Source organism: Quercus robur, chromosome 10 (genome assembly GCF_932294415.1).
Source record: "Quercus robur chromosome 10, dhQueRobu3.1, whole genome shotgun sequence".
Lineage (NCBI taxonomy): Eukaryota > Viridiplantae > Streptophyta > Magnoliopsida > Fagales > Fagaceae > Quercus > Quercus robur.
In genome coordinates, this window is record NC_065543.1 from 24,298,530 (window position 1) to 24,310,020 (window position 11,491).

The 11,491-nt window shown below is 35.5% G+C and overlaps 2 protein-coding genes across 2 annotated transcripts; both read left to right on the forward strand.

The window, feature by feature from the left end:
• Window positions 1-478: 478 nt before the first annotated feature.
• LOC126702562 (uncharacterized) lies at window positions 479-4,646 on the forward strand. The gene is made up of 4 exons (XM_050401305.1): window positions 479-775; window positions 866-936; window positions 2,575-2,623; window positions 2,718-4,646. Exons 1-4 carry the CDS (start codon window positions 727-729, stop codon window positions 2,981-2,983), a joined length of 435 nt encoding a protein of 144 aa, XP_050257262.1. The 5' UTR covers window positions 479-726; the 3' UTR covers window positions 2,984-4,646.
• LOC126703964 (uncharacterized) lies at window positions 3,267-4,020 on the forward strand. Its single transcript, XM_050403013.1, has 3 exons — window positions 3,267-3,279; window positions 3,385-3,527; window positions 3,745-4,020. Exons 1-3 carry the CDS (start codon window positions 3,267-3,269, stop codon window positions 4,018-4,020), a joined length of 432 nt encoding a protein of 143 aa, XP_050258970.1.
• Window positions 4,647-11,491: the final 6,845 nt, after the last annotated feature.

Sequence of the window (11,491 nt, forward strand, 5' to 3'; positions counted from 1 at the left end):
CAAATCTTGTCTACACGATCTTGGGGTTCCAAACCATCATTGTTATTGGGTTTCATCATAATTGTTGGTGAAGTTCATATCAATATGGAGTCATTCATTTTGAAAATCTAACCATTGTGACAATGTCTTAACAAAACTTAGTTATTTATTGTTGGAAGATGATGGTATTTGTTATCATTTTTAGAATTTTTTAGTAAGTGAATGTTGCTTTTAGCAAATAGGTTCTAAGAAACTATCATAGTAAATATTCTTATATTAAATAGCTTCTCTAAGTTTTTTTTTTTTTTTGAGAAACTACTTCTCCAAGTTTTTGTATAATCAAAATTCGTGTATAAATGAGATTAGCATGGTATGATATACATTTTATGGTACATGGTTTAACAATTTTTTAAATAGAAGTTCTATATTAAATTTCTTACCGGGGGGGAGGGGAGCACGTCCCACGTGCACCCAAACTAGTATAAATACAAAAAGCATAAAATAAAATTAGGGTAGGACAGAAGAGAAGAAGGGTAGCGAAGTAATTGTAAAAAAAATCCCCAAATTCTGATTTACGGAAGAATCCTCAAACACAAACACCAACACAAACTCATAAAACTGAGAAACCACAGGAAACACAATCCGAATTTTCAAACTTATTTGCTTTTTTTGTATAACTAGCTAATCCACAGCCTAAAGGGGGATATAGAGAGTAATTGGAGAGCAAAGGGTATTGAAAAAAGAAAGATGGCAGGAAGAGAGGTCCGCGAATACACCAATCTTACCAACCCTAAAGGTTTCTCTCTTTCTTTCTATCTTCATTGAAAGTCATTTTTTAATATTTAGTATAGTGAAAAAGAAAAAAAAAATGGATTTGATTGAACAGATAAGAAATGGGGGAAAGGAAAGGAGAAGATAGATGATGAAGACACCACTTTCCAACGCATGGTTGCCAAGGTTAGCGCATTGCCTCACTTTCTCTTTCTCTGTGAACAATTTGCTTCCCTTTACACTCTCATTATTCTAGACTTCATCATAGTTGATACTACATGATCTCTTTCATCTTTATTATTTCCATGTATACATTTCTCCCGAAACTAAACTATATGATCCTGGTCCATAATAAAAATATATAAATGGGGCTTAAAAATTTCCAAATATGTATACATTTTATTTCCTTTTCTTTCTTTTGTAAACTCCCAAACACATTACAAAAAGGAATGTCTCTTTTGATTCATTCCATTCTGTTATGTTTTGAACTCCCAAATTTAGTCATTTTAAGGATGAATTTATTCAATCATTTTGTTGGCTTATTGCATGCCAAAATTTCTTGTAATTAAGCATTTAGAAACCTTGTATTTAGGTGGGAATTATATAAGGGTAGTGCGTGAAAAAGTGTAAAGAAAAGCTCAAGACTGTGCACTCAAAAAGAGCTTCACGACTACCAAAGCTGGCACACGTGTGAAGCATGTAGGGGATGAAGGGTCACGACAACTGTTGCATTACAAGACAAAACTTTCAGTCTGGCTAGGCAGTTAGCTCACGACTCATTCCAGTCGCGAGCTCGAGTTACTAGAACATCTTGTTTGGTTTTAACTAACTCTTTGCATTCCATACACACCTTACTATAAATACCCTTATATCCACGAAATATAGAGAGCTTTCCGAGAGAATTTTGAAAGAGAAATCCTAGAGGAAATCAAAATTGACTCATCCACAATCTTCATCATTTGATTCTCCAAATTCCTCTATTCTCACCCTCTCTATTGATACATTCTTGAGAGGTATATTAGCCAAATCTTTATCTCACCATACTCATATCTGTGAGGAGGTTATTTGGTGCTTGGGAAGCAGTTCAGAAGAGACCAATTCATTTTGGTTGATGTAATGGGCTATTGTGAGATCCGGTAAACTAGAGAAGATAAGGTTCAGCGAAACCCTGTTAGAGCAAGAAGCTTGGAGAGATTAGGTGCATTAGGTAGATTAGGCTTGGAGGGTTTTTTGCTATTCATGTATCCCAACTTTATTCTCTAGTGGATTATTGACCGTTTGGAAGGCTGCGGAAAAGTTTTACGCTGAGGACTTCGGTTTCCTTTTCGATAACACATCGCTGTGTTGTCTTTGTGTTTGCATCTCTCTTCCCTTAATCTTTGCCTTTTAATTACTGTTGTGATTGTGATTAATTTTGGTTTAGATTGTTTTACCAATTCTGTTTTAGCTTATTTTCATATTCCGCACATACATTGTTTGATAATAAGTTTCTGTTGGTAATTTGTAAATTTGGGGTCTAAACATTCATAGGTGCTTTACACACTATTTGAACATTCAGTCCTAAACATAATATTATGCTGTCACAGCCAATGAGCTATGCCTCAAATCGTACTTCCTCTCTTAGTAACGGGATGGATATTAAGAGACCCATCACGTGCCATTATGATAATCATAATAATAATAATTAGTAATAACAACATACTATACCGGTGTGATATAGTTTAGGTTCTTTTGCTCTTTTGTGCAAAACCTTGAGGGGAGTTTTCTGATAACACCCCCCGACAGGGATCTTGGCTTCCTCTACCGAGCGGTTGATGCAAGCAGATGCAAGAGGTTGCAGGAGAGCGTGGAGGCTACCTTCATGGGCGAGGCGGTAACAATACTCCTTCCTTGTCTCTATCTGTGTGTTATCCTTTCTCTTTGTTTTACCTTTTGTTTCTTCAACTTCATTTTATTTGAGTATGCAGCCTTGGACAGTGATGATCTACTCTATCTCAAGGAGCAAATGGAAGCTGAGGAGGATGCAGAACACCTCCTACGTCGAACTGAGAAACGGGCATTTGCTGCGTTTAAGATATCCTTTTATGTTATTGAAAGAGGGAGAGTACTGTTGGTCCGTAATGAAACTTTTGTAATGTTCTCATATGCATGGTTTTCCTTTGATTTACTGGTAACCAACATCATACTTAATCTTGCTATAGGCTATCCCTTGACTTGGCTGTTTTTTTTTTGATAAGTATCCCTTGACTTGGCTGTTGTTCCATGATTCTGTTAAAGAGGAAGAAGACTTGCTTATTTCTGTGTAGTGCGATCATTAAAAAATGTTGAACTTCATAATGTAGTTTAATTTTTATGGCAACTAAGGGAGTTGTTTTAAATGGCTTGGACAAATAGTCACCACAGGCTTAATTGCTTCCTTACATGTATGCTTGATTGTTAGATTCTTCTGACCATTGTGACCACTGTATGCTTTATGAGAAGCCGGGTCATTATGTGAACTTACTAATTCTATATAAATGGAAACCTATGGTATGTTTATGCCTCTTTGTTGAATGAACTCTCTAGTGCTTGCTATATTTTACATGGCAAACTTGTGAAATGCTCTTAAGTTGAATTATGAAAACATCTATGGAGAGAACTGCTTGGGGTCTGCTGAAATTTTGTTCTATGTTGATGCTAATGCTGTTTCTAGTTTTTCTTTCTCTTCCTTAACCAATGGACACAAAGCTGCAAGTTTAGCAGATTCTTCACCTGCATCAGTCCCATTGCCACTTCAAGTTGAGCCCAAGCCCAAGGGTGGAATCAGGTCTCTCTCTCTCTCTCTCAACACAGGCACACACAAAATGTGTGCATTTTGAACAATATTTGCGCTTTGTAGTAAAAAAAAAAAAAAAAAACTAGACACTTTTTAGTTTCCTTTCTTTTTTCTTTTTTTTTGGGGGGGGGGGGGGGGGGGTGTTTCTGAAATATGTATTTTATCTGGATTGCGGACAGCAATATTTATTGAAAAAGGTTGTGGAAATCAAACCCAAACGGAAGAGAACTTCTAGTCCATCTGATGGGAATCAGTCAACTCCTGCTTCAAATGATTCTGCTTTAAAAAGCCTTAAGTCTGAGTCTCACCAGGAGAAAGAGCAGCCTGAGACTGACCAGGAGGAGAAAGAGTGGCCTTTGTCAAGATTGAATAAAGCAGAGGGAGATACTAATACAGAAAACCCTGTTAAAAGTTTACTAGGCCTAGCATATGCAAGTTCTGAGGATGATGACTGAAGAATGCATCGATACCTGTGGTGCGATACTAGAACTGTTCATTTTTCTTTTCCTTGTTGATAAGTAGTTCATTAAAAAAAAAGGTCTTTATTGATAAGTAGGGTATGCTTTCTCTGTTCAAATACTACCAGGACTAATTGAGTGAATTCTATGTTGGTCAAAGTGAAGTCAGGATACATATTCAACCTTCAATTTGATGTGCCTGCTATTCTCTTTGATATCCCCTATACTCATTGATTCAGTATCTAGATCCTTCAGTGCATCATAAAGCTCCTGATGACTTTGTTAATGACCTCAAAGCTCTGGATTCTGCAGCCCTAAAAACTTGTTGAGGGTTATTGTGTGGTTTTGCCCCTCTGGCACCTGCTTGTAGCTCCTATTCTTGTAGCTACTCTCCCCATGTGAGGTGCTTCAACCATTTCGTTATGTTCAGTATATCATCTTACATTTTCTCATCCCCTTTGATTTTTCTTTTCCTGGTTTGTAAATCTGTAAGGTATTCTGAATATCATACTGTCCTTGTGTGTGTGTGTGTGTGTGTGTGTGTGTGTGTATAGAGGAAGATATGCATTATTGTTTTTGAAGCTCAAATGATAATGGAAAATTGAAGTTACCTTGTTCTTGAAGACGTAAGTCCTGTGCCAGTTCAACTGGGAACTGGATCGTAACTCCTGCGGTTTAAAACCAGATCGGACGGCCGGTTCAACTGGGAACTGGATCCTAAACCAGTTCGGTAACATGGCCAAACCAGTAAAAAAATGAGGAACCCTTTTTCGTATTTTTGATTGTTCCAGTTTTTAAAACTATGATATTGACGAGTTATGTTTTTCGTATCTTTGATTGCTATGGTTTTTAAAACTATGATATTGATACGTTCATAAGGATTTATGAATATGATAATGGAAAAATTGAAATTAACTTGTTCGCTTGATTTTAGTGCAACAAAGAGGCTGGCTTGATTGCTGACGGGGGTATTCATGCTTCTACCCACAACATGCTGCATCCATGGTGGAGGTTGATTACAAATACATATGCATACCTACGTGATTGACTTTATTTGAAAATCTAAACAGTTTAGAGTAATTGTAATTCCATCTTAAATAATGTAAAATTTCCTTTAAATGCAAAATTTATGGACCCAAAGCAGGACTAATATGGATGAGATATACCAAGTCTTTAAACAGGATTGATTTAATGATATGGATGAGATATTGCAAAATGAAGAAAAATGACTTAAGTCTTAGAAAAACATTATAGGCAATTAATAAGAATTAAATATTTTACTTCTACATGATACGATTTTGATGTAACTTGAGCTCAAGTTCTTTTTAAAAAAAAAAAAACATGCGCACACCCGTTGGAAATTTCTTGTAAATAAAGAAGCAAGAGCAAAGCACTGATGCAAGAACTCCAAAGTTAAAAGTAAAGCGAACAATTTCAGATAATGGATTTTGACATCATAACTAAATTGAATGCATTTTATTTGAAGTTCAAGACAGGGAAAGGGAAACCAAACACTAAGCATTGGTGAGCTTTGAAAATAGACCCACTTCACACGAGTTCTCAAATTGAATTCCTGTATGTATATTAGCTTAATAGCTTTTCACTTTCAGACTTTGCAAATATTTTATTTTCTTTTTAATAATAATGTTTTTGCGTTGGGTGGGAATAACTGAGCCACCTTGTCATTATGGACCCATTTAGAGTCTAGCCTAGCCCAAAACAAAAAACCATTTATGGGCCTCATAACTCATGACTCATCAGCCCTACCCCTACCTGTGTTATATATATATATATATATATATATATATAAACTTCTAAGTTTACAATTGCAAATCAACACAACAAAATGCTTCTCAAGTATCTTCTTTCAACATAACTAGAACATACTCGGTCCGGGCATTATTCATGTCATTCAAGAAATTTTTGAGACTTAGGCTATTCCTAAAGATTGGGGTATCACAAATCTTGTCCTTATCCTGAAATGGATCATCCAAATATAATCACACAATTTCGTCCGATTAGTTTATGCATCACTCTTCATAAATTGGTCTCTAGAATCATCCTGCAGAGGTTAAAACCGTACATTACTAAAATCATCAACCCTTGCCAAGCAGGTTTTGTTCTAGGTTGCAAGACGAGTGACAATATTATACTAGTTCAGGATATTATATGTACGATGGTAAGGAAGACTGGGCCTAAGGGTCACGTGGCACTCAAACTGGATCTTGATAAAGCTTATGATCGACTAGAATGGTCGTTCATACAGGAAACTCTTGAGTTTTTCCAAGTCCCTCCAAATCTAATTAAGCCAATTATGAACATGATCTCCTCAACTCATTTTCACATTTTGTGGAATGGATCTCCTTTACTGGACATTGTCCCAAGTAGGGGGGGTGCATCAAGGAGATCCATTATCTCCTTATCTATTTATTTTGTGTTTGGAGCGATTATCCATTCTTTTGGAAGAGGCGGTAAATCCACCCCGTGACTTTTAGGGGACAAATTAAAATTTCGCATTTATTTTTCGCTAATGATTTCTTTTCTCTAAGGCGAAGATTGCGGAGTGCCAAAATCTTAAAACTATTCTACAAAATTTTTGTTCTTACTCAGGCCAAATCATTAGTACACAAAAATCACGCCTCTGGTTTTCACCAAATACAACCAAGCGTACTAAAGAACCGATTGCTAATATTTTTTTATATTCCTACTACTACTCCAATCAGTACTTATTTAGGGACTCCAAGTTTTACTACCTGTCGAAAGGCTAAAGCCTATCAATACTTAATTGATAAAATCCAAAAGAAAATTGAGGGTTGGCAAGTCAAATAACTTTTTGTTGCGAGTCACGTTACATTAATCAAATCCACCTCAGCCTCCATCCCTATTCATGCCATGCAAACGACCCTTCTCCCGCAAAAACATTAGTCGACACCTAGATAAACTAAATTGTCAGTTTTTATGGGGAGACACCGCCCATCATAGACATTGTCACACGATTAGTTGGGAACTCATAACTACTCCAAAAGATGCTGGTGGTTTGGGCATTAAATCTTCTCTTCATATGAATATGGCTTTGCTCATGAATCAAGCCTGGAGGCTTCAGCAATAGCCAACCACACTATGGGCTCAAGTTTTGAAAACCAAATACTTTCCCCACACGAACCTTTTTGAGAGTGTTGTTAGTCCCAGAGCATCTCATATCTAGAAAGCTATACATTTAGGTATGCAATGGCTTAAGAAAGGAATGAAATGGATAATAGGGGATGGTCAAACCATTCGGGTTTGGGAGGATCATTGGATCCCTAGCGATTCTCTAAGAAGTCGTATTGTAGATCTACTTATGCCAAATGAGGAGCAAAGATTGGTGAGTTCCTTATGGGATAATCATATATGGAGGTTAGAGGGTCTTCAAATTCCCCTACTAATGCAATTTAAACAACTTATTAAAGGTATTCTTGTGGCCCAGCTAACTAAGTTATCTAATTCCTTTATTTAGGCTCAAAATAACGGTGTTTGTTTGGTAAAGTTTTTATACCAACAAGCTAATGTCCCTTTTAATAATTCTATGTGGAATTGGATTTGGAAATTTCATTACCCTAAGAAAATCCAATTTTTCATTTGGAAGTCTATGCTCAATCGACTACCTACTCGTCAATATCTAGCTTTCTCTCACCCGGATGTTGATGATCGTTGTCCAAGGTGTAATACTCTTGAAACCACTATTCATATCTTATGAGATTGCCCTTGGGCTAAGATGATTTAGCTTCTATCTCCAGGTATCTTGCCTTTATCGTTTTTCCACCTACCACTCCAATCTTGCCTTAAAACAAATGCTATATCAGATAGTATTATCCAGGGTCATCAGCTTCCTTGGAAGATTTTCTTTTGCTTCCTTTGTTGGCAATTATGGTTAGTTAGGAATGAGCGTATTTTCCAAAATCAATCTAGCTCCCAATCTTACTTAGTCCACAAAGTTGTTCAATTAGCTATAGAATTTTTTTATTTAGCTTGCCTTGCTAAGACAATTAAAATTGGTATTCCTAGAATTATCAAATAGATTGCTCCACTGGAGCCTTTTATAAAATTAAACATAGATGGTAGCTCTTTAGGTAATCCTGGGCAGGCTAGTGCAAGTGGTTTGTTATGAAATTGTGCAAGTTCTTGGGTTTCAGGATTTTCTTTAAACATGGGTATTGCTTCTAATAATATTGCAAAGTTGGGAGTAGTTCATCGGGGTCTCATACTGGCATGGAATTTGAGTCTTAGATTTATTCATCTTGAAATTGATTCTATGACAATTCTTTCTTGGTTAACTACTAATAAGGATATCTCACCAGATGCTATTCCACTAATCTCTGATTGCAAGAACCTTATGGAGCGCGACTGGACCGTGTAGGCTTATCACACATTCCGCAAAGCTAATGGCTGCGCGGATGCTTTAGAAAAAAGGGGATGCCAACAACAGTGCCTTTTGGAAGTCTATGATACCTATCCATCCTTTGTATATGCACCTTCTTTATAGGATATGGAAAATCTCGAGACTAATAGACTGTGTCCCTTGAAGGTTTTAGTGCCTATTTTTGTATAAACTTTTATATATTTAAATAATACACCCGTTTTTTTTTTTTTTTTTTATCAAAAAATCAAAAAAATTGTTTTCATATTATGGCAAACTAGTTTAGTACGCAGCAAGGACTTGTCACTTTGAGACACAGTATATTATAGTCCCGACAATTTGATAGCAAGGGACTCAATTTTCTAAAGATTGTTGTCATGACAGAACCTACACTATGTAACATGACCTCTTTGAGCTTTTTTTTTTTTTTTTTTTTTTTTTTTTTTTTTTTTTTTTTCCAATGGGGTATAAGCAAGGAAAAACAGATCATATGACTTTGAGAAAAACTTTATGTAAAGGGTGTAGGGAAAAACTCCATAAATAATTCGTATTTATCTTATTTCCTCCTTATATAAATCCAAAAAAAAAACTTTCAGCTTTCAATTAAAATCAGCCAAGCATAATATAAACAAGAAGAACTCAAAAATAACCCATATGACCACTGTGCACCCTTGGCGCGATGGTCACTATATAAGTATAAATGTTTGTAAGGTGTGGGGGGAAAGAGCCGGGGCTCAAGTTTCCAGAAGAGAACTTCAGACACATATATACTTAGATTAGGATAGAGTAGAATTTCTATCTTGTATTAAAAAAAATAAAAATAAAAATAAAAACCCCACATGAACACAATACAGAAATTTACATGAAAACCCTTCAATGTGAGGGAAAAATCATTTGTTCCTAACTTTTGGCTAAAGAGTTAAATGTTTTGAACCCAGGGCCAGCTGAACTATGAAAGCAACTGATGCAGTTGCCTAAAGCCCCCAAATAAAAGAATGCCCCACTTGTATATATGAATATATATATATATATATATATATATATTTCTATATATTTTAATTAAAAAAATTTAAATAATTTATTGGTTAATGAAATGCATTAAAACCCCATTGTATCCTAAAATATTGCGCACTGCTGACTGCATTACACACTACCCATAGCATATTATCACTGTAGCACATCACAGCCACATGGCCCACACACTATCACTAAAGACAATAACCTACGGTACCCACCTAGTGATCAAATGATTTTGAACATTTAAACTTTAAGGGCTTGTGGGTTCCAATTAGCTCAACTGGTAAAGTCTCTGATAGTTGAATAAGAGATTTGGAGTTCAATCCCCGCCTACACCAAAAAATGATTGGTGTCTTGGTCTAATGATAAATAGCTATCATCAAGAGCGGACACCATAGGTTGAAACTCTCTAAAAAAAATTAAAAAAAAAAAAAAAAAAAAAAAAAAAAAACTTTAAAGTATCAAGATTTTTTGAGTTTTCATTTTTATTAACAAAACATTCTTAAACCTAGCCACTGTACACACAGCAAAAAATATTTAGTGATATTAATTTATAGAACTATGTAATAAATTAATTTTTATTTGTATAGGTTTAGACTTTAAAGTATAAAGTGGTCACAACGTTAGAAAAGTTGCAATAACCAGATTATATTATTCTATACTTCAAATTTTATTTTTACTTAATTTATAATTTTTAATTATAAATGTTGTTTTATTTATTTATAAATATTTACTCATTATAAATGTCTACTAGAAAATATTTATCTGGATATGAAAAACTTCAAAAAAAGAAATGTTAGAGGAACTTAAATATAAAAACTTAATTAGTAATTTTGTATCTCAAAAAGCAAGAAAAATAGATTTTAAATAAAAAAAAATTCAATAAATATTATTTAATTAATATTTAAATATAAAAAATGCCCACTTGAAATTTTTGCCTAAGGCCCCAAAGTTTTTGAGCAGACCCTATTTGAACCCTCTTACATTTGCTCCTAACGGCTCTACTCCTATAATAGCATTTTGGTTAGGAAAATGTTGGGTTCAAGGGGTGTTTTACCTAGGATCAAGCTTGCCCTCTTTGTCTCAACCACCTGGAAACACTTAACCATCTTCTCAAAGAATGCCAATTCTCGGTTAGTTTTAGGAATCAACTTGGCCTCCCCTTAAAGGTCATCCAATCCTTTGGTCTCCTCTTCTTGGAATGGCTCCACTTGAATGGTACTTTTGACATCATCTCAAGGCATCATCAAATTCCTTGGAAAACACTCTTTTGTTTTGGGCTCTAGTCTCTTTGGTTAAATAGAAACTCGATTGCTTACCAAGGATAGCAGGCCAGCTCCCCCATTATAAAAGATTGTATTGCTAAAGTTGCTGAATATTTTTTCCTCACTCAAATCTCTAGTACTCGCAATCACAAAACACTTCTCCCTATCTTCTGGGTTAAGCCGAGTCTGGGTTGGCATAAACTCAATACTGATGCATCTGTCCTACCCTCCTCAGATTGTGCAAGTGGGGGAGGCCTCCTCAGAGACTCGAATGGCTCCTGGGTCGAAAGTTTTTCCAGGAAAATCAACACCACAAGCTACCTCCTTGCTAAACTATGGGCCTTACGAGATGACCTTATTACAGCTAAAAATCTAAATGTGGAGAAACTTATTATCAATGTGGATGCTCTTAAAGTTGTTAGCCTTCTCTCTAACCCAAATGCCACTAATCAGCTAACCCAAACCATTGTGGATGATTGCAGGAACATTCTCCAAGCTTTCCAGGAGTTCAACTTGCAACACTGCTACAAGGAAACCAGCAAACCTACTGACTTTCTCACTAAGCTAGGCCATAACCAATCTAATCCTTTTGTATACTATGTAACCCCTACTTTTGATATTACAGAGGTCTTATCCACTGACTCTAATGCTGTAATATGTCCCCGTCTCACTCGGGCCTTAACTACTTCTAATTAATATAATTATCCTTGTATTTAACCCAAAAAAAAAGAAGGAAAAATCATTTGACTAATATCTTCCACTAATTCAAAAATAATTGGCGCACAAATAA